At 43.2% G+C, this 23,068-nt stretch overlaps 1 protein-coding gene and 1 long non-coding RNA gene across 11 annotated transcripts in view; one reads left to right on the forward strand and one right to left on the reverse strand.

The window, feature by feature from the left end:
- The first annotated feature begins 2,257 nt into the window (after positions 1 to 2,257).
- LOC127000505 (uncharacterized) lies at positions 2,258 to 14,820 on the forward strand. 2 transcript variants are annotated; one of them, XR_007754254.1, is made up of 7 exons: positions 2,258 to 2,421; positions 3,806 to 4,819; positions 7,778 to 7,864; positions 8,525 to 8,613; positions 9,044 to 9,132; positions 9,321 to 9,437; positions 14,691 to 14,820. It is a non-coding gene; the product is annotated as an uncharacterized LOC127000505 (long non-coding RNA). The 2 variants fall into 2 exon arrangements; XR_007754253.1 differs by having other exon boundaries at positions 7,778 to 8,613.
- Positions 11,587 to 23,068, reverse strand: part of LOC127000504 (uncharacterized) — a 195,281-nt gene continuing 183,799 nt past the window's right edge. For 2 of the 9 annotated variants that reach the window (XM_050864233.1, XM_050864232.1), the window contains 7 exons: positions 22,743 to 22,939; positions 22,222 to 22,383; positions 21,311 to 21,534; positions 20,392 to 20,737; positions 19,910 to 20,013; positions 19,147 to 19,563; positions 11,587 to 18,845 (listed from right to left, as the gene is read on the reverse strand). In XM_050864233.1, coding sequence (XP_050720190.1) covers positions 18,690 to 18,845; positions 19,147 to 19,563; positions 19,910 to 20,013; positions 20,392 to 20,737; positions 21,311 to 21,534; positions 22,222 to 22,383; positions 22,743 to 22,939 — 1,606 coding nt within the window. In that variant the 3' untranslated portion in view covers positions 11,587 to 18,689. The remainder of the gene's footprint in view (positions 18,846 to 19,146; positions 19,564 to 19,909; positions 20,014 to 20,391; positions 20,738 to 21,310; positions 21,535 to 22,221; positions 22,384 to 22,742; positions 22,940 to 23,068) is intronic. The other 7 variants (XR_007754252.1, XR_007754251.1, XR_007754250.1 and 4 more) reach the window with 7 other exon arrangements.

The raw sequence follows: 23,068 nt of genomic DNA on the forward strand, positions 1-23,068 counted from the left end.
GTTCCGGAAGGGAGAGAGAGTCAGTAATGCGGGGTTAAAAGATCACGTGATGGAACGGAGAAGCTGATGAGTAAGCGAGGAGGAGGAGGGAAAAGCAGGAGAGCACCACAAGCTTGGGAGACGTGAGACGAACACCCATACAGCAAGGTGCGGCAGCGAGAAAACACAGAGAAGCGGGCTGGTCAGAGAGGTGTCCATCTCTCCACTCAGCCCCCGACCTACACACCACCCACGGCCTGCTGTGTGAGGCGGGCTAGTCAGGAGACGAGCAGCAGGAAGCAAGAAAGGCAGCGAGTTGGAGTTGAGTGAGAGAGGTGTCCATCTCTCCACTCAGCCCCCCCCCCCCCCGAAAAACTACCCACGGCCTGCTGTGTGGGACGGAGTACAGGATGGGAACTTGTATGACGGGGTAACCTGCCCCTCGCCTGCCGGTGGCCGATATACCACTGCCCCAAGCTGCTCCTTACATCACGACGAGCGCCCGCCTCTTCACACCACCAGAGCTGCTCCCTCTCCACATCAAGCGGCGCCTGTCTGTCCATCACCAGGACCGCCCCTTTCCCATGTGGACGTCCCCTGCCGAGCCCGACGCTCACGCCAGCTCCTGCTTCTCCTCCTCCAGCAACCAGAGCTAAGCATTATGTGTATTCCCCAAATCTCCCTTGTGCCGGTAGCTAGTTAGAGGCATACAGCCTGTCAGTCATTAATTTTTTTTTTTTTTAGTACTCCGCTAACCTTTGAAATAGTGAAACTAAATACATATTTATATACAACCTTACTGTGAGTATTATCATTTGGAGCCTGTTTTGCTGCTCATTTGAGATTACTGAACCCTTACACACATCCCCCCCCCCCCCCCATAGTACATTATCACCATCCAGTTTCTTAACGCTGTCTCACAAGTGGTTCACACGGAAATCCTCCTACCTTCCATAATTAATCACAAGTAACGCCCTTCTGGTCACAAACCTCGGAACGGGTGTTCACTTGTCCTGAGGCCTTACCATCCGGGACCAGCGCTCGGGAATATAGACTACTACCACGCTACCACATACCATTACAGCCATAGTGGTCGTCTAAAAGGCATGTAGCGAACAACACCCACGCTACAGTATAATCACACTCTGTACTGCCTGGGGGTTGGGATGGCATGCTCCTCCCTTCTCCTTTGTTGTTTTACTTGCAACAATAAACTATCAATCACTCAATCTTTTACTCATATTTTTCTTTCCTCTGCTTCTTCACTAATTCAGCCTGTTTTGGTCCTTTTACACTTATTTATTTTATCTCTACTTTATTTTCTTTTTCTACTTATACACTTGATCTTTACATTATTTCTCACTTTATATTTTCTTTTTCCCGCGTACATTTTTAGCGCCATTCCCGGGGTGACCTCCATACGGAGCAGACGTGCGGCAAGACGCTCCTCATTTTGGTGCCATTTATTCTTCACTACTTGACCCTTCCCCGGTTATTATGGCACCAGCAAGACTTAATTAAGGCAAGACGATGGCTGGGGGGCGATGCGGTTACGTTATAAGGAGTAATAATGCTTGTGACGAGGGCAAACTGAACTATTCCTGTGATAATTTCTTTAATAATTTCCTTTTTATTTTTTGGGGTAATTTGTTTGTTTTTAGATTGATTTAATATTCCTGGAAGGCTTAATTTATTCTCTGATTATTTATTGGTTTTGGTTTGATTTAATACTTCTGGAAGGCTTAATTTATTCTGGGATTATTTACTCCCCTCATTAACTTTTGGCACCAACACAGTCAGTCCCGTCACCTTTATAAGTCCAGAGGATGCTCAAAAATTTGCCAGGGCCGTTTTTAGTGTTATTTGAGGCGATAAAGTGTTAGTTTTTTGTTTTATTGCTGGGTAAATTATATTGGTTTTATTAACGTGACAATATCTCGCTGCCCGTCATAGACGTTCATTTGCCTTTAAACCTCCCGGAACACTACAGTAAAGTGCGTAGAAATTAAAACTAAACCCCTGGAAAGCCATGTCAGGCTTAAGATAAACGTGGAAAGAACCATATATGTTCTTTTGACCTGTAACGCTTTGTATCGCTTCTTAGTTCTTCCTCCTCTTGGTCCTCTCTTCTTTCACACTTTCCTTTGCAATAGTGCGTACGTTAAGCTTTCCTCACTATTATGTCTATGGCTTTGGCGGGAGAACTCGACGTCTGTTCTCTGCGCTGATTGGCTGCCCGGGGCGTGCTATGCGCTGATTGGCTGCCCGGGGCGTGCTATGCGCTGATTGGCTGCCCGGGGCGTGCTATGCGCTGATTGGGTGGGAGTCTTTTGGCGCCAACATGGCACTCCGCGTCCCCTTGACAGTTCACGCCATGGCTACACTGGCTCACTTTTTCTTGCCTTTACGATCTTCCCAGGGACTTTTGCAGTGTTATTTGAGGTAAGACAGTGTTACAAGATATTACCCGTTACTGGAGATACGAAAAAGCTACGTTACGAGGCTGTGGAGTGCTGTGTGGTCAAAAGTGAGGTGACGGGCGGGGAGGTAGACACGCTTTTTTTTTTCCCCTTAACGAGCTTTCTAGAGCCTTGAGCAGTGTTCTTTGAGGCAAGTCAGTGTTACAAGATATTATTCCGTTACTGGAGATACGAAAAAGCTGCGTTACGAGGCTGTGGAGGGCTGTGTGGGGTCTAAAGAGCTGAGGCGACAGGCGGGGAGGTAGACACGCTATTTTTTTTGCCTTTACGAGCTTCCTAGGGCCTTGAGCAGTTTATTCGAGGTAAGAGAGTGTTACAAAATATTATTCCGTTACTGGAGATACGATAAAGCTGCGTTACGAAGTTATGGAGAGCTGTGTGGCGTCTAAAGTGCTGAGGTGGCGGGCGGGGAGGTAGATACGCTATTCTTTTTGCCTTTACGAACTTCCTAGAGCCGCGAGCAAGTGTTATTTGAGGTAAGGCAGTGTTTACGTGACAACCTTCATAAATGTGTTGTGGTGCTGTTAGGTGACGGGCATGGAGGCTTGTCAGGGTCGTGTGATCAGGTGTTTCGTGACGCCATGGACAGTGTTTGCGTACCCTAGACTAGTGTTTCGTTATTATTTTGTTACCTGACACATTACACAGCTTTGTTACGGTGCTGTCGGGGTCTGTGTTACGTCTGCGGGTTGATGAGGCGGGCGTGGAGGCATGTGACGTGTGTTCCAGGGTTATGACAGTGTTTGCGTACCCTAGACTAGTGTTACTTGATTATTTTGTTACCTGACACTACACAGCTTTGTTACAGTGTTGTGGGGGTTCTGTGTTACGTCTGCGGTTTGACGTGTGTTCCATGGTTATGTGATCCCAGAGACTTTGCGTTTCCTAGACTAGTGTTAGTGATTATTTTGTTACCTGACACATTACACAGCTATGTTACGTTGCTGTGAGGGTCTGTGTTACGTTTGCGGGTTGATGTGATGGGCGTGGAGGCATGTGACGTGTGTTCCAGGGTTATGTGATGCCAGAGACATTGTTTGCTTATCCTAGACTAGTGTTAGTGATTATCTTGTCAATGTTCAGCTGTGATATTGTGTTACGTGTGTGGTGTGTTGAGGTGAAGGCCGGGGAGGTGTGTGAAGGGTGTTCAGGTGTTAATATGACGCATAAGACTGTTACGGTATGATTTTGTTACCCGCCAACCCCCAATATTATTTTATAGTGGACTTTTTTCTGCTTTTTTAAATTTTTTTGTTGCTCTTGAGCTGCCGCATGCTGTAAAAAAAAAATGTAAATAAAAATGCATGATGGGGCCGTGTCTAACTCTTCTACTTCTACTTCACCAGGTGTTGAGTGCCCATGCTGTGGTAATGAAACTCAAACACTACAACACGGTCAACACCTACTAGACTCGTGAATACGGTGACCTCAAAGTTGAATTTAACCTCATGCAAGAAATAGAACCGAAATGGAGATAAGCTTGTTGATATACGTACTAGCATTTGACAGACAGACATGCTGTTATTATGAAGCTGAAACACTAAAACGCCTTTTATTAGACTCCTGAATATGACGACCTCAAAGCTGAATTTAACTTCATGCAAGAATTAGAAAACAGGAATAGATATGATAAGCTTGGTGATATAGGTACTAGCATTTGACAGACTGACAATTGAAGAAATAGAAACTAGAAAAGAATTTGTGAAAATGCTGTGGAACACTAGAAAGAGAAAACAAGAAGTGAAGCAGTCAGTCAACGTCTAAGGTCCATACATGCTGGCAGCTTTACCATCGAGGAACCAAGACTCTTCAGCTGCCTGCTGAGGGACATCAGTGACACTTCTAACTGCAGCACGGAGACCTTTAAAAGAACGTTGGATAAGCCCCCTGTCCTACACTCCAAGGGGGGCATGGAGTAACTCACTCTCTGACCAGCTGAAAAGAGAAAAAACAAAGGAACAGGAAAGGAAGAATAAACATCTAATCTACAAGGACTTCACAGTGGGAACTGTTACAAAGGCCAGCTCCCTAAAACACTGAAGAAGAAGCTTATCCCACATACCCTCAGCCCCAACACAGCCTTCCAAGCCTTCGTGTGTACGCAGACCTTCCTGCAGAAGTCTGGGCAACTCAACAGAATCTAATCCCTACCCTGGTGACAGAACGACAAACTCACAACAGCCGATAGCATCTACCACTGACGGGGCTGTGGAGGCCGTGGTCCCACAGCCTAACTAGCTCCCTAAAACACTCCAGAAGAAGCAGCTTATCCCACACCTATACTAGTGGAGTGGACTTGACTGGCGCCTGCTCAGGTGAAGCCAGATGGGGTAACGACGTCAGGGTGGCTCCTAAAACAGGTGTGTGGATTTACCTGTTGCATTAGTGTAGGATAGCTAGGAAGTGAAGGTTTTCATTATCATATCAAGCTAGGTATTCTCCTCATTACAAATATATTTCCAGGTTTTCTTTACTCAAGTATTAACAAGGTTTTCAGTATTAATATTTCAGCTAGGTATTCTCTTTACAATTATATTACCAAGCTTTTCTCTACTAATATAGTAACAAGGTTTTCATTAATATATAATTTACGTATTCTATTCTTTACAAATACTACCAAGCTTTTCTTTACTTATATATATCAATAAGGTATCGACTAGGTATTCTGTTCTATACAAGTATATTACCTATCATTTCTTCACAAATATTAACTATGTTTTGGAAAGACTCCAAATAATCTCTAAGGTTTCCATTACTGATATATGAACAAAATGTTGCTGTTGCTGTCTTTTACAAGCTGTAGTATCAAGTAGTAGTATATCAAGCCCTATGGAGTTATTTCTATGTTTATATACCAATGCCTCTTATTATAATACCCTAGAAAGGAGACATAAGTGAGAGCATTAGTTTCCCTTGCCTCGGTCAGCACTTCCCACTGATATACTCACTTATGCCTCCTTTGACATGCTTCAATATTACCTGTGTTGTGTATCAAGCCCTATTTTAATTTCTAGGTCCATAAACAAATGTCTATTAGTGTCATACCCTATAAAGGAGGCATAAGTGAGAGCATTAATTTCCTTTCCTTACCTTCCCTTACCTTCCCTAACTTTCCCTTACCTTCCTTACCCTTCCCTTTCCTAACCCTACCTTCCCTTACCTTCCCTTACCTTCCTTGCTCTTCCCTTACCTTCCCTAACCTTCCCTTGCCTTCATTACCTTCCCTTACCTTCCCTTACCTCCCCTTTCTTTCCCTAACCTTTTCTTCCCCTTTCTTTCCCTAACCTTCCCTTACCTTCCTTACCTTCTCCAACCTTTTCTTACCTTCCCTAACCTTCCTTTACCTTCCCTAACCTTCTCTTCCTTACCTTCGCTAACCTTCTCTTCCTTACCTTCCCTAACCTTCTCTTCCTTACCTTCCCTACCTTCCTTACCCTTCCCTTCCCAAATCTTCCCTAACTTTCCCTTATCTTCCTTACCTTCCTTACCCTTCCCATCCCTTACCTTCCCTAAGCCTTCCAATTGGCTTCCAGTCACTAGTGGAGTGCCTCAAGGGTCAGTACTGGGACCCATTCTCTTTATCATATATATCAATGACCTAGAATCAGGACTGAAATTGACTATCGAAATTTGCTGATGACACCAAGGTGGGTGAAAAGGCCCTCACAAAGACCGACTGTGAAATCATTCAGAAAAACCTCGATCACATTATCGAATGGTCGGAAAAATGGCAAATGTCCTTTAATGTTGACAAATGCAAAGTCATGCACATTGGGTCCAGAAATAGTAACCACACCTACATCATGAATGGGAAACCTTTGCAGGCGATGCAGGAGGAAAAGGATCTTGGGGTCACTATCAGCAGTGACCTGAAATATGCGAATCACTGTAAAAAAGCATATAACAAAGCCAACAATATGCTCAGGTTCGTAGCGAGGAACTTCGAGTTTAAAACACCAGACGTGATGCTATCCTTGTATAATTCCATGGTAAGACCGCACCTTGAGTAGGCTATGCAGTACAGCTCTGGTCTAATTACAGAAAGGACATTGATTTACTGGAAAGGATTCAACGACGCGCCACGAAAATTATTCCAATTCCTCAAGAGCTCAACCTTATGAGGAATGACTCCAGCAACTCAATCTCTTTACACTGGAGAAAAGACGCCTACGAGGGGATATGATTCAAGTCTTCAAATACCTGAAAAAGTTCAATAACGTCGATTACTCCAAATTCTTTCAACTGCAAACCAACTCAAGAACTAGAAATATTAACGGTTTACCCATTCAGTCGAGTCGATGTAACACAGACATTGGAAGGAGTCTCTTTTCAAATTGAGTCATCCGCCACTGGAACAATCTTCCCTCAAGTAGTAAATGCGAATAGCATCAACTCCTTCAGATATCGAATTGACTGTCATTTCGTTGTGTCAGGAGTAAACTGAACATCGAGGTGCTTTCATCTGCTCCCCAGGCCCCAAGTGGCTGTCGAGCAGATCGCTTCACCAAAGCGGGCAACCTCGTAATGAGCCAATAGGCTTTCTGTTGCCTGCATTTCCATGTTTCCCTTACCTTCCCTAACCTTTCTTACCTTACCTTACCTTCCCTAATCTTCAACCACCTTCCTTACCTTCCCTTACCTTCCCTAATCTTCTTTACCTTAATCTTCCCTAACCTTCCCTTATCTTACCTTCCTCACCTTCCCCAACCTTCCTTACCCTTCCCTTTCCTTCCCAAATCTTCCCTAACTTTCATTATCTTCCTTAACCTTCCTTACCCTTCCCTACCTTCCCTTACTTTCCCTTCCCTTCCCTAACCTTCCTTACTCTTCCCTTACCTTCCCTAATCTTCCCTAACCTTCCCTTACTTTCCTCACCTTTCCCTTCTCTTCCCTTACCTTCCTTACCTTCCCTTCCCTACCTTCCCCAACTTTCCTTACCCTTCCCTTCCCTTCCCGAATCTTCCCTTACTTTCCTTACCTTTCCCTTCCCTTCCCTTACTTTCCTTACCTTCCTTACCCTTCCCTAACTTTCCCTTACCTTCCTTCCCCTTCCCTTCCCTAACCTTCCTTACCTTCCCTTCCCTAACCTTCCTTACCTTCCCTTCCCTAACCTTCTTACCTTCCTCAACCTTCCTTACCCTTCCCTAATCTTCCCTAACTTTCCTTATGTACCTTCCCTAACCTCCCTTACTTTCCCTTCCCAAACCTTCCAAGAAAACCTGGTTAATCTTCTCTGTGGTCATGGGAAATAGTTGTAAAGGGGGCCCGATATGTTTAAAAATACGGACCTTGGTGTGACCACTCCCTTCCCTCCTCAGCTGGTGTGGGAGCGCTACACTCCACAGCACCAATGGGGCCACCCTACCAAGACCACAGCAGGAGGAGGAAGAGCTCTGCATTACTAAGTACCTCATCATGACATTCCGAGGGTTTTACCTCATTTTTGCCTTCTATTCAAAACATTTTCTTAAATCTTTTTCTCATCCTGCCTCCTCTTCCTCCTTCAACTTCCTCTTCTTCCTTGTGTGGCTGTGTCCGTCCCATATTCGGCGAGACCATCCTGACGTCGTAACACCCGTTTGGGAGTGGGGGGACCCATGAAGGCGGCGGCGGCAGCCCTAAGGTGGGGAGAGTTGCGCCGACACCTCCACTCCGTTACGGCGGTATGTGGCTGGCTAGGGTGGCCTGAACCGCTGTCTGGGTTGTTAGTCGTTCAGTTGAATTGGGGATCTGCCTCCCTTGAGGTGCACATGTCACAGTGGTGGTAGCAGAGAGTGTGAGAGGTGTGTGCGTGAGTAGGAAGCTGGTGCCATCCTGACGTCGTAACACCGTTGGGTGGGGCGGGGCTCATGATGACCTGATTGGTCTGATTGTTGTCTTGTCTCCCCGCGGTGCACATGTCCTAGAGGTGGAAATAGTGTGGCCTTCTTTTCCATCTTGTCCCCCTCCACCTCACCCCCCCATGCTGTTATATTGTATTAACTTCCTTACCCTCTTTATTTAAGGCCATTCACTAATTTTTATTCTGTTCTCTCCCCTCCTCCTCCCCTTGCTGGCCGGTGAAGGGAGCAGGACCACTAGGATGAGGAGGAGGGAGAGGAGTTTCAACCATGAGGAGGCAGTAGACAAAAAGCAGAGGCGTAGGAAGAGAAACGTGAGCTCTATCATCTCTTTTTATCCTGGATTTTTATTATCCACTTTTATTTCCTTCTCTATTATTATATCTTGTATGGTTTGGGGCATAGGCTAAAGCTTCAGATGGCCTCAGTGTTCATCTTTTATCACATTGGCCCTTGAGCCTGTTGCGGGAAATAACCCAACACCCCGGGACACAGGGCCAGCGTTACCACACTTGCCTTCCCCAGGTTTCTTCAGGTACACATTTATCTCCAAGCTGCTAAGGGAGGATGAACAGCTGGGTAGGCATTTGGTGATGTAGAATATAAATCAAAGAAGAAATAATGTGGACAACACACAAAGTCATTCATTAACTGCGGCATCATCCAGGACAATCACAAACTCTTGTAGACTCAGTTTGCAGAAAATGTAAATGTTTATATGACGAACAACAGTCTTTCTTTCAGGCCAGCAAGACGGCCAGGGCAGTGAAGAGAAGAAGACTGCAGGAGGCTGTGGAGAGGCTTGACACAGCACCATCACATGCTTGGCCAAGGTAGTGACTGATTTCTTTTGTTGCATTCAAAACTTCTTCATTAGATACAATTATGGGTAGAGGTCTGACAGTGCTGTTGGACATGAATCTTTTAGCATGAAGTCGTTAGTTGTGCCATCTTCCAGGATAATCATTCAGTTTACAGAAAACGTAAACCTATAGCTAGCTAACAACAGACTTTCTTTCAGACCAGCAAGACAGCCAGGGCAGTGAGGAGGAGGAGGAAGACTGTTGAAGGCTGTGGAGAGGCGGTGTTAGTGGGTTGGAGTGAGACTTGATATGGCACCATCGCATCCGTGGCTCAGGTAGCGACCGATTTCTTTCCTTGCATTCAAAACTTCTTCATCAGATGCGATCATGGCTAGAGGTCTAACAGTGCTGTTGGACGTGAATTTGTTTAGCATGAAGTTGTAAGGTGTGCCATCTTACAAAATAATCACAAACTCTTGTAGACTCAGAAAATGGAAACCTTTATCTAACAACACCATGAGCAAGGGTTGATTTATAAGATTAATTCACATCCCCAAACGCTGCATAGACAATGGGAAGATGTCTTGTAATCTCGGTTTTGGCCATCTTTTACTTGGATTAGCAATGACAAACTTTGTATATACTTATAGTGAAGCTTCTACCATGAGCAAAGGTTGATTGGTAATTGATTCACATCCCCAAACGTTGCTAAGACAATGGAAAGACTTCTTGTAATCTCAGTTTTGTCCATCTTTTACTTGGATTAGCAATGGCATTTTTTTAGTGAAGCTTCTCCAATGAGCAAGGGTTGATTTATAAGATTAATTTACATCCTCAAAAGCTGCCTAGACAATGGGAAGAGTTCTTGTAATCTCAGTTTTGTCCATCTTTTGCTGTTAGTGGAACCAGATTAGCGAGGTTGTTTTTGCGTCGGTGATTTTAAAGCTAAGATTTTCGCATAATATTGATTTTAACGTCATTTCCTTTGTGTGAGAGTGAGATTAAGGTGTCTAGGTGAAGTGAGAGACATGAGACCTAAGAAAGAATGGGAAAAGTAAAGAGAACTGATAAACAAGGAAGAAGTAGTAGGCTGGCGTCAGAGTGAGAGAACAATTTTAAACCTCATTTCTCTCGGTTAATATTGGTTCTAGCGTCATTTCCTTCCTGGGAGAGGGAAATTAAGGTATCTAGTTGAAGTATGAGTGTCATGAGCGCTGGGAGAGAACAGGAAAGGAGAGAGAACTGATAAACATGGAAGTAGTAGTAGGTGAAAAATGGTCGGCGTCAGATTGGTAGAACGATTTTAAACCTCATTTTTCTCATTTAATATTGATTCTTGTGTCATTTCCTTCCTGGGAGAGTGAGATGAAGGTGTCTAGTTGAAGTGAGAGAGACATGAGACGTAAGAAAGAACGGAGAAAGGAGAGACAAATGATAAACAAGGGAGAGGGTGATTTTGCAGCTCAATTTTCTCTTTGTATTGATTCTAGCGTCATTTCCTTCCTGGGAGAGTGAGATGAAGGTGTCTAGTTGAAGTGAGAGAGACATGAGCCATAAGAAATAATGGGGAAAGGAGAGAGAACTGATAAACAAGGAAAAGGTAATCTGTGAAATATGACCAACATCACTGAGCGCGATTTTAAACCATTTATCTCGTTTATTTAAAATTCTAGCATCATTTCCTTCCTGGGAGAGTGAGATGAAGGTGTCTAGTTGAAGTGAGAGAGACATGAGACGTAAGAAATAACGGGGAAAGGAGAGACAAATGATAAACAAGTGAGAGGGTGATTTTAAATAAACGAGATAAATGGTTTAAAATCTTTGTATTGATTCTAGCATCATTTCCTTCCTGGGAGAGTGAGATGAAGGTGTCTAGTTGAAGTGAGAGAGACATGAGACGTAAGAAATAACGGGGAAAGGAGAGAGAACTGATAAACAAGGAAAAGGTAATCTGTGAAATATGACCAACATCACTGAGCGCGATTTTAAACCATTTATCTCGTTTATTTAAAATTCTAGCATCATTTCCTTCCTGGGAGAGTGAGATTAAGGTGTCTAGTTGAAGTGAGCGAGACAGGAACGCTGGGAGAGAACGGAGGAAGGAGAGGGAACTGATAAACAAGGGAGTGGCAGTTAAGTGAATAATTATTAATAGCTGACACGAGTAAGATTGAGCAATTTCAATGTTAAAGGAAAAAATTCTCCTTACTTCATTTACTTTATACTTACTTAACTATATACTTACTTCATTATCCATACTACTACTAGGCTACTACTACTATGATTACTACTACCGCCACCACCACCACCACTACTATTACTACTGGTGCTACTACTTCCACCCCCACTACTACTATTTTTTTATAGCTACTGCTACTACTACTATTAAAATTTCCTAGATGTCAAGTAATTCAAATGTGGCTGGGTGGGACCTTAGACTTAACTTCTGTATGGTGCAACATCAAGGTTATTGAAATGCCAGGCTTCTTTATGTACTTTTACTTGACGCAACTTAAATATATGATACAAATGGACACCGTCATCACACCATTGGGGACACGAGGAAGGGGGGAGGGAGTGTGTTGGGAAGACAGGAGTGTTGACGTTATGTACAAATATACAGAAGGGAGATTAGACCCAGCGAGGCCCAGCTGTTGAGGGAGGGAGGGAGGAAGAGAGAGAGGGATGAGGGTGGAAACTAAGGGATCAAGTCACAAAGGAAATTAAAACTGGGTTAGACAGAGAATCAGACCAATAGCAAATATACTAAGCCTCTGAAAATACTTAAAAATGGCAACAAAAAGTTTAGTTTGTGGAAAGCGAGTGAACTAAGGGATCAAATCATTAGGGAAACAAAATGTGTTGGAAAAAATTGTAAAAGTATGAACCCTTTCTGAAAATACTTAAGAATGCTGACTAAAGCTTTAGTTAGTGGGAGAACTACTGAGGAAACTATGAGTGATTGAAGACAAACACCAGTAACCCAGAGTGCACAAAATCAACATATATTTACTGATAAAAAAAAGGATATAAAATAGAACTAATCCAAGTACTTAAAAACAATAGGTAAAGATACTGAAAAGTTAAGTAGAAGTTACAGATGAACTGTTATTAAAAAAAAAAGAAAAAAAAGAAGAATGGCTAGTATAAGAAACATTTAGAACTGATATAAAACACTGGCTATGAAAAAGTTTCGAGCATTTGCAGCCAATCCATGTAATGAAAACTTACTGAAAAGAAATTAAACAATAGCAATAGGTGAGTTACTATGCTAGAAAAGGAGAACTGCATATATGACTATAAAATAACAAAGAATTGATTTGAAGAATTAGTAGTTAAAAAAAGAAATTAAGCATTTTTAGCCATGGAAACTTACTGAAAAGAAATAAAATAGAAGCAACAGAGGAGCCAATATGCTACAGAAATGAAGAATTACAAATACGCCAAAATAAATGCTATACCCCAAAGATCAAGGTTGGGAGGCAGGGACACCACCACAGAAACAAACCAGCGAACAAACGCAAGGTCGGGGTCTCTGTCAAAGGTGGCATACCTCAAAACGAACGACTGAAGACACTTTATCGGGGAAACAGTGAACACGTTAACTCTCGGATCAAAAACATTAATACAGTACAATGAATCGCTGTGAATTATTTACTATGACGATAACAATTGATAATACCCCCAAAATTTCAGTGTGCGATATGGGAGTCCGGATTAAGAGTCAAGATAATTAAGAAACTAGAAAAATGATGTAATGAAATAAGAGTCAGATTAGAAGTTGACACAATTCCTATTCACAATTAAGAAGAGCATAATGAAATCGCTTACATAGAAAATTAAAGAAAAAGAAAGCATGATAAGTATAAGAAGGGCAAGATGAAAGTTAGTTTAGATAATTAAGAAAACAATTAAATGGCTTACATAGGAAATTAAGGAAAAATAATGCATGATATCTATATGAAGGGCAAATGAGTAATCAAAAGTTGAAGTAATTAAGAAAACATAATTAAATGGCTTTTATAAAAAATTGAAAAAAACAAAGCATAATCACTATAATAAGGCTAATATACATTTTCTCAATAAAAAAACAAAAAAACTAATACATAATGACTTAGAGTAAAAAATATAAACAATAAATACACTAAATAAATAACAATAATAATAATAGACAATAATAACTACATCACTATATTATTATGCAGCCGATCATATCTAAAAAAAACAAAACCCCAATTACACCCATATTTCAAAAGCCAGGGAAAAAAAATCTAGAATAACACCCACATACGTAAAACTACAATACATAATTTCCGTTCTCCAAGGCAAGGCAATCAAGTTATCTTACACGAGGGAGGGAAGGAAGGAAGGGAGGGGGGGGTGAAGCAGTGTTACGTACGAGCCTTCACGCCACACCACAAGACTTTCTGATGAGATTGAGCCTTTTAATAATTGATGAGGATGCTGAAGAGAGAGAGAGAGAAAGGGAGGGAAAGAAAGAAATTGAGAGTGAGAGGATGAGAGATAGAGAGATAAATGAATGGAGGAATGAGAGGGGAATAAAAGAATAAAGTGGGATTTTGAGAAATTTAAAGTCAGAGAAGAAAAAAAGAGCATGAGAATAAAAGAAAACGAGCAAAAGAAGAAGGGAGAGAGAGAAATGAATGAAGGAATAAGGAGAGGAAAGAATAAAATGGGAGGTTGAGGAATATATTAAAGTGAGAGAGAGGAGGAGAGAGATTTAGATGAAAGAATGAAGGAATAAAGAGGAAAAACAGAATAAAATAGGATGAGGGGAGTGCTGAAGAGTAGATGAGAGGAAGAGGAATAAAAAGAGGAAAGAAAAGATGGTATACTGAACATACTTGACAATCACACACACACACACACACACACACACACACACACACACAATCACCAACCCACCCACACAAACAAACACACACATTAGGGACTGCTCAAAACTGATTACCCACTTCAAATTATTATGTCTGGTGCATAGAACATGAATATATAATAGTAGTTTGTGCACTTATGATACAGGCATTATTATTGCTAAAACACTATGGTTCGTCTAGTATGTAATAATCTTCATCGATACATACGCGTGGATTATCATCGTAATTGTAACCATGTATTGCCAGAAGTCCAGTATAACACCCGGGAGTTAGCGTTAAGGATATGGGAATTTTTATATAGGTTTAAACAGGAAGATTAGATTACGTAAGATATCTCCTTTATTTTTCTTCCTTCCGTTCCTTCTACCCCATCTTCCCCCTCTTCTTCTTCCTCTCCTTCCTCTCTCTATCACAAAGGAATATATATTATTTACCCTAATCTTCCTGTTTTGACATGTACAAAGATTTCCGATACCGTAACTCTAATTCACGGGTGTTATGCTAGACTTCCAGCAACACAACCATACCTAGGGAAAACATACAGAGAGGGGGAGTATGGAACCTTCTTGTATACAAAGGTGGCTATGTTTAAAAATGTCTAGAAAAATACCTAATCTACACACACAGTATTGGTACGTAAGCAAGCATGTAAAAATGCCTCAAAACTCTGATAAAACGTGTTCGCCATAGGTTGTCACATCACGGATCGCTGCGTCAACTTGGGTGTCAGCGGAGGCGGCGGCGGCGTTGGTGGAGACAGTGCCGGTAGGTCCCCATAGAGGGCCAACCAGTGCCACGGTCCAACACAGGGTCATCTTACGTAAGCCCCCGAAACAGGACCATATTCTTCATAATCTTCATTTTTCCTACTTGATAAACTACAAGACGAGATTTTTAGGTGTGGTTTTCTTAGATTTTTATGTCCTACATCAACGCCAAACATTAGACGAGATTTTCATGATCGTTTTCCTTTTATCTTGGTCAAATTTTCTACTTGCACCAGACTGTATTCTCGATAATCTTCCTTCGCTTCTACTTGATAAACTACGAGATGAGATTTTTTTTGGTGTGGTTTTCTTAGATATTTACGTCCTACATCAACGCCAAACATTAGACGAGATTTTCATGATCGTTTTCGTTTATCTTGGTCAAATTTTCTACTTGAACCGAACTGTATTCTCGATAATCTTCCTTCGCTTCTACTTGATAAACTACAAGATGAGATTTTTTTGGTGTGATTTTCTTAGATATTTACGTCCTACATCAACGCCAAACATTAGACGAGATTTTTATGATAGTTTTCGTTTATCTTGGTCAAATTTTCTACTTGAACCAAACTGTATTCTCGATAATCTTCCTTCGCTTCTACTTGATAAACTACAAGACGAGATTTTTAGGTGTGGTGTCCTTAGATTTTTACGTCCTACATCAACAAACATTTTAACACAAGGAATTTTCGTACTAGTGTTGTGGTCATTCTTTTCTGCTCGGCTTGAAGGAGAGATATTTCCTGTGTGATTTCCTCTGACTTCTTCTTATCTTCTACATCAATGCCAAACACTTCAATAGACAAGGAATTTTTATAGTATCATCAATCTCTTCTATTTGATATCCATTATAGCTTTATTTTCTTCCTTTCTGTGGTGACATTTCGAGTTAATACTTCTAATTGATTTCCTTTGACTTCTTATCTTCTACATCAACACCAAACACTTCAATAGACAAGGAATTTTCATAGTATAATCATTCTCTTCTATTTGACATCCATTATAGCTTTATTTTTCTTTCTTTCTGTAATGCATTTTTGAGGTCATACTTCTAATTTTCCTTAACAATTCCCTCTAACTCTCAGCCTGTGTCTTTCTGAGTAACTAAAAACAGCTCTTTCCTTTCTCCAGGGCCGTGATTAGCTTTATTTTTCTTCCTTTCTGCAGTGCTAATTCGTGTATCTCCAAATTTCCTTAATAATTCCCTCTAAAGCTCAACCTGTGTCTTTCTGAGTAACTAAAAAAACAACCTCTTCCCTTTCTCTGAGGCCATGATGGAGCTTTGATACATACGATACAGACTTACTTCGCTGTGGCTACAAGAACAATTGACAGTTTAGCTTAATTCAGGTTCTCTTCCCCTGCTAAAGCAAGCGCACGTTAGTCTATCCCTGTACTAGTAGGTCACCCTAAATGCGGTCTGTTTAAGATTGCAGGTTTAATTCCTCTCCTCTAATGCGGTTTCCTAGCTACCCAGATCGCCTCCTGACACACTGCTGTTGGCTACACTTGTAAGGAAATTTGGCGAGTTATGTCAAAGTTGAACCATGTGTGTATGTTAGCTTGTCTCAGCCTGCTCCTCCATGATGTTATTTTTCATTATTTATTTATTTTTACAGCAAGGAAGACAGCTCAAGGCAAAAAACTAAGAGTGAAAGACCAAAAGAGAGGTTAATTTCAGGTGCAGAGGTGCCTTGATACGCTCCTCGTGAATGAGTGTAAGTCGTAGGCAGGAGGAGGAAACACAGATTAAGAGAGTACGTACACGGTTTAACTCTAATATAACTGGCCTAATTTTCCTTGCATTACACACTAAGGTTTATTTCTCTACTGTGTTAGGCCCTGCAATGTAACTCCTGGCATGGTTGATATCTGCCACTTTTAATTACTATATAGTCTACATATACTAAACTGGACCAGAAAATCCCTACCTTACCCTCCCTTGAAAGTAATATGTCTGGTTTTACAAGACACTTTGCCTTCTCACATCAGCTATATCTAAAGGTCAAAGGGGGGATCAATCAGGTTCTAATGAGTGTTTTTTTATGCTTAGGGGACAGAGGAAGGATGAAACTACCACCAGGGTCATAAAACTACCCCTGGAAATGCCCACAACTCCTACGAAAGTCTGGTCAAATATGTGTTCTTGGGCGGCGAAATGTCTCATAATTCGACCCTATAGGTTTGTATTTTGAAATGTCTCTTTGAAAAGCCTCTCGTAGAAGTTGCTATATGCTTTCCATGGAGTGTTTTGTGATCCTGGTGATGGTTCAGCATGACCTCTGCACCCTTAAACTGGAAAATTGTGATGCCAGATTTTTGTAAGGAAAGGAAAATGTATGTTGGAGTCAAAAATGAGGGCAAATAAGTGTTAAGTGTTAAGTGAGAGGCCACAGTGACCGTTAATTTTCTCACCATGATAAAGTTAATGGTCACTGCAGCCTCTCACTTAACACTTATTTGCCCGCACTTTTGACTCATACACACATTTTCCTTTCCTTACAAAAATCTGGCATTACAAAATCACCCATGAAAACCCGGTTACTCTTCCCTGAGGCCTTGAAAAATTGTCTAATGGGTGCCTGATACGTTTAAGAATATGAACCTTAGACTTTTAGCTCCAAGTTCCCTTCATTTAATCAGTCGGTTCTTATAGCTACAGAAAAAGGGGACTGGGCTTCTGGATCAGTCTAGTGCAAGGTGACCATAGTTAACATTATCACAAAAGACAAATGGTTAGTGAGAATGGAACAATTAAACTCCTGCTGGGGACACAAACGGATGCTGCTCTTAGACGAAACTGTGTTGGTACTCTCGATTATGTGAGGAATCAGTAGAAATCAACTTTTTATAATCCCATGACATCAATACTTGCTTCATTATTTCGTCTTGATTGACTTATGTGACAAATTACGTAGAAATCAACTCTTTCTAACCCCATGACATCAATACTTGCTTCATTATTTTGTCTTGATTGACTTATGTGACGAATTACGTAGAAATCAACTCTTTTATAATCTCATGACATCAATACTTGCTTCATCGTTTCGTCTTGATTGACTTATGTGACAAATTACGTAGAAATCAACTCTTTCTAACCCCATGACATCAATACTTGCTTCATTATTTTGTCTTGATTGATGTATGTGACAAATTACGTAGAAATCAACTCTTTATAATCCCGTAACATCAATACCTGCTTCATTATTTTGTCTTGATTGACGTATGTGACAAATTACGTATAAATCAACTCTTTCTAACCCCATGACATCAATACCTGCTTCATTATTTTGTCTTGATTGATGTATGTGACAAATTACGTATAAATCAACTCTTTATAATCCTGTAACATCAATACCTGCTTCATTATTTCGTCTTGATTGACTTACGTGGCAAATTACGTAGAAATCAACTCTATAATCCCATGACACCAATACCTGCTTCGTAATTGTGTTTGCTCACAGAGGGAATGGATGACACGTTGCTGCGTTCTTGAGAAAAAACGTGAAAAATTGAGGTGACAAAGAACAGCTGGCCAAAAATCAGTGAAACAAGGGAACAATAAATGCATGACGACCTCAGCACACACACACGACAGCCTCCTCAGTGTGCCTCTCCACCCCAAACACAGCAGACGTGGTTCCCTGCAGCATCCACACAGCGCAGGACATGCCACAAATGACCACACCACATTACGTATACAACAGACCCCTCCACTATATTACCTGAATTAAACAAACTAAGAGCTACAAATACAACTAGACCAGAAGTCAATTACCGCTAAAACAAGTGAATCCTGTGCCTCGTCTCTGCCCCGTCCCCTCCCTGGTGCAGTGTGTGAATTTGTGATCCTTAGACACAGACTTGAGCCGCCCCGCCCGCACGGAGGCTTCCCGGCCGCCCCAAGCTGACCCTGGCTGGCTTAGTGGCGGCCGCTGCGGTACTCGTTCTCCACGGTGGTGACGGTTGGTCTGCGTGGTGGTGGTGGTGGCTGGAACTGCTGGGAGAGCCGGGAGGCACTGCGGCGGTCAAGAGATGCCTCGCTGAACGCCAGGGACTGCATGGAACCTCTGGGGCCCTGAGGGAGGAAGGAGAGGTGAGCGCTGAAGTAAATTTTAACCCCTTGCCTGTGGATTTCCTCCAAGAAGACCTCACCAAGCTACAGGAATGGAACAAAAAGTGGCTGCTACAATTCAATGAAGAAAAATGGGAGGAGATATCCTGCATACCAATACCACATGGGGAACACTCCACTATCCACCACAGAGGCAGAGAAAGACCTGGGAGTTATATATTACCAGGCTACCAGTGACGGCCAAATCCATGCCAATCGCAGCGGACGGGATAAGCACACCAATGAGCCACTCCTTGGTCCTCACCTTTGGGTAGTGTCCTGTCTTGTGTCTGCGGTACAGCACGGCAGCCACCACCAAGCCACACACCAGCATGGCCGACACCACCGTCAGCACCACCGTGGCGGCCAGGTAGGGTGGCTCAAAGGTCACCGCCTCGCTCACCACCTCCCCAGCGCCGCCCTGCACAGCCTGGGGGTCCCTCCAGCGCGGCTCAGACACCTGGTGATGGAACCAAGACGCGCGAAGGTCTGCCGGCAGCCGCTCCTCATTCAGCTCCAGGGCCAGCTCTCCCTTCTTGACCTTCTCCTCCAGCTGGTAGGCGACGTCGATCTTGTTGTTGCCAAGGAGCGTGAACTTGACTTGTGTGAGGTCGGGGAGGTCCACCACACCCACGTCATTCTCCAGGGTCTCTGCCGTCATCTGCTTCAGCAAACTGTTCACCTGGTAAGGGAGGAAGGGTTAACCCGGTGGAAGCGACGGGCCAAATTTGTGACTTTACCGTTTAGCAGCGACGGGCCAGATTTGTGCCATGATATAACCCCACCCAAAATAGATGATGCATAAACTGATCACAATTGCTTTGATATATATTATGAAATGGTTTGTGTGAGTGATGATTTTTTCTCATTTTTCTCGCTAAGAGGGACCATTAAGAAACATGATCCCCGCTGCTACCGGGTTAAGTCTTGCTGGCACACACTATATTAATGTAAGATGATGTATAGTAATTTAATGTAAGATAGTTTGCAGTAACATAATACAAGATAATGTAAGTCGATCTCTTTACCTGGTCCTTGATCTCCTTGCCCTTCACTTTGCCAAGGTGCTTCATGCCGGCCTCCCGCCCCCTGAAGCCAAGCGTCACCACCACGGACTCCACCGCCACTGGGTCTGTCAGGGATACAGTGTTACAGTGTTGAGGGCTGTAGCGCAATGCCAGGAAAGGTTCTCAGTTTATTGTAATGAATATGAAGTCTACTGAGGAGAACTAAGAGCCCTTTGGATAATGGAGACACTCTATAGCTTATTGACATTCTAAATTGGCCAAAACACACCTGCACCCACACTCACACCTTCCTCTATAGCTCAAGAAGATCAATGCACAATCCCGGACAACTCACCACACTGGCGTTCTCCCTTGGTAAAGTAGGCAGTGGGCCGGGTCTTGTATATCCTATGGCTTAATATTAACATTCTAAGCTAGCTATAGCACACCAACACCTTCCCATACAGCACAGGAGGGTCAGTAGAGAACCCTTGACCACTCACCACACTGGCGTTCTCCCCTGGTGAAGTATGCGGTGGGCTGGGTCTTGTGTCCAGTCTCGTCCACACACCAGCACTTGGGCTCCTCCAGCAGGCCCTCTGAGCTGAGTCCCGGCGTGTAGCACTGCGCGGGGATGAAGCGCCCCTCGCCGTCACACTGGGCCACGTACTTCAGTGAGTTGCTCTCCTGAAGGTGCTGCTGCAGGAGCTGGCACCGTGTAAGGGTTGGTTCGCCCTCCAGGTAGATGGTGACGGGGCCGGTGCCGTGGCTGCCCTGGGTGTCCTCTGCCTCCTCCTCTGGCCCGGCACCCATATCCTGCCCCTGCTGACCCTCGTTGGTGCTGGAGTCCTGAGGGAAGCGTCATCACCATTATTACAAGTCAGGTTCATTCTGTTTACTGGGCTACTTAATTGAAACTCTTCTTGGTATTATAACTAAGTAAGCAATGTGTCTTGTATTCAGCCCTTATCTCCTCAAATATGAAGGTGAGGCAAGTTTCGGGATTCATAACCTTTGATATATCAACACAGTATATTTCAGTCTTTTAAGTGACCTCTGTGTCCTGTGTCTATCCTCACCTCCTCAAACATGAAGGCGAGTCAAGTCTTGGACATCACTAATCTTTAAAAATACCAATAAACAATAATTTTTAGTCCTATAAGTAAGTAATGTGTCCTCTATTTAAACTAACCTCCTCAAAAGTAAAGGTGAGTTAAGTCTTGGACATCCCTAACCGCTAAATATATCAATTAATGGAATAATTATCCTTTAAGTAAGCAAATATGTTCTGTGTTAGCTCTCTCCTCCTCAAACGTGAAGGCAAGGTAGGTCTTGGCCATCCTTAACCTTTATATGTGCTGTTAAAAAGTAGAAAACCATTTAGTGCCATAAGTAAGCCATGTGTCCTGTGTCTGGCCTCACCTCCTCAAACGTGAAAGCGAGGCGCGTCTTGGGCGGCTCGGTGGGGGTGAGGCAGGTGAGGGGCTGCTCCTGCTCGTCAACGAAGGTGGCGGAGCAGGTGCAGGGGTCAGCGCGACACACGGCGGTGGGGTGGCCGTGGCAGGTCTGGTTGTGACAGGCGGTGGTGCGGGAGCAAGGCACCGGCTCCATGCTGGCGGCTGACCAGTACGGGCACAACACAAGGTCTGGGGAGTGGAAGAAGGCAGTGTTAGGAGTGTGAAATCAGGCTTATTGGGATGTTTGATGTATATATTTTTGCAGTATTGGAAACAGCTTAACCCCTTGACTGTGGATTTTCTACAAGAGGACATCACCAAGCTACAGGAGTGGAACAAAAACTGGCTGCCACAATTCAATGAAGAAAAATGTGAATTCCTGTGCCTTGGGAGGGGATATCCAGCACACCAGTACCACATGGGAATCACTCCACTATCCACCACAGAGGTAAAGAAAGACCTGGGACTATATGTTACCAGGCTACCAGTGAAGGCCACATCCATGCCAATTGAAGTGGACAGGTTAAGGGAAAAGCGTCCTAAGAGAGGGTGAATTTTGACTGGATACTCCCCTTTAGAAAGAGCTGAAGTTGTATCAGTGAAAAGGATGAAAGAATGAAGATGCTGGTTAGCTCTTGCATATGAGTTTTGGATAGCATAGGGATGAGCTAGAGTAGAAAGGTTGAAATGGTGATGACAGGTTGTGTAGATATAGGACCACATACCCTCTAAGTTAAATCATGTTATACTGTTATGTTATACCTACTGTTAACAATATGACTGCCAAGCCTGCTCCACTCATCCACCCCCTTTCACATCATTCCTACTTGGTGATCTCCTTCCCTCCCTCTCTCTCTCTCCCTTCTCCACACTCACCAGGGCAGCGTGATTCACACTGACTCTTGCTCCTGAAGTTGTTTCCGTTGCCGCCACAGCCGCTGTAGAGGAAGGGCTCACACTTGCGGGTCTCGGTGTTGTAGTACCAGCGCGCCTCACCGCCGGAACACAGCCCGGCTTGCACTGGCTGGCTGCAGATGTCTGGGGGGGAAGTATAAGAGATGAAAATACATACCAAGCTTCTAAAATCGAATATGGTGCAGGAAATTAGTCTCTTGATAACACATTTGTGATAGAAAGGGCAATACTAGTTTTCTTATGACACAAGTACATTCTCATAGTATGGTATTTGTGCGGTGTGATATTACTTTATTATGATATTTTTTCTTTTTATTTAAGTTGTCTTCTGCATCATAGACAGTGAGGCTTACAAGAAAAAGCAGATATTCAAAGTAATGACACAGAATCTTTTTATTTTTGAATACAGAAACATCCCTACACCACACCTTTATCCACACTCCTTATCCTACACAGGACTCCTCTGCACCTCTAGTCCTCACCTGGGCTCTGGCAGTCCTGTTGGCACTCCTCCAGGGTGCCAAAGTTGTTGTCGTTGCCGAGGCAGCCGCCGAAGACGAACTCCTGGCAGGTCTGGGCGGTGGTGTTGTAGAAGAAGCGCTTGAAGGAGGCGCGGCACACGCCCTTGGCCAGCGGCTGGGAGCACCGGTCCTCGCAGTGAACCTTCTCGCCGCTGGGGCTGCTTGGGGGAGAGAGAACAGGCGGGAAAGGCATAAGTCATAACCAGAAAGAGGCTGAGTAAAACGCTAGATACAGACATATCAAAAATTCTGCTTATCATTCCTTTCACCTTAACATTGCTTTGTTC

Source organism: Eriocheir sinensis, chromosome 19, assembly GCF_024679095.1.
Source record: "Eriocheir sinensis breed Jianghai 21 chromosome 19, ASM2467909v1, whole genome shotgun sequence".
Classification (NCBI taxonomy): Eukaryota; Metazoa; Arthropoda; class Malacostraca; order Decapoda; family Varunidae; genus Eriocheir; species Eriocheir sinensis.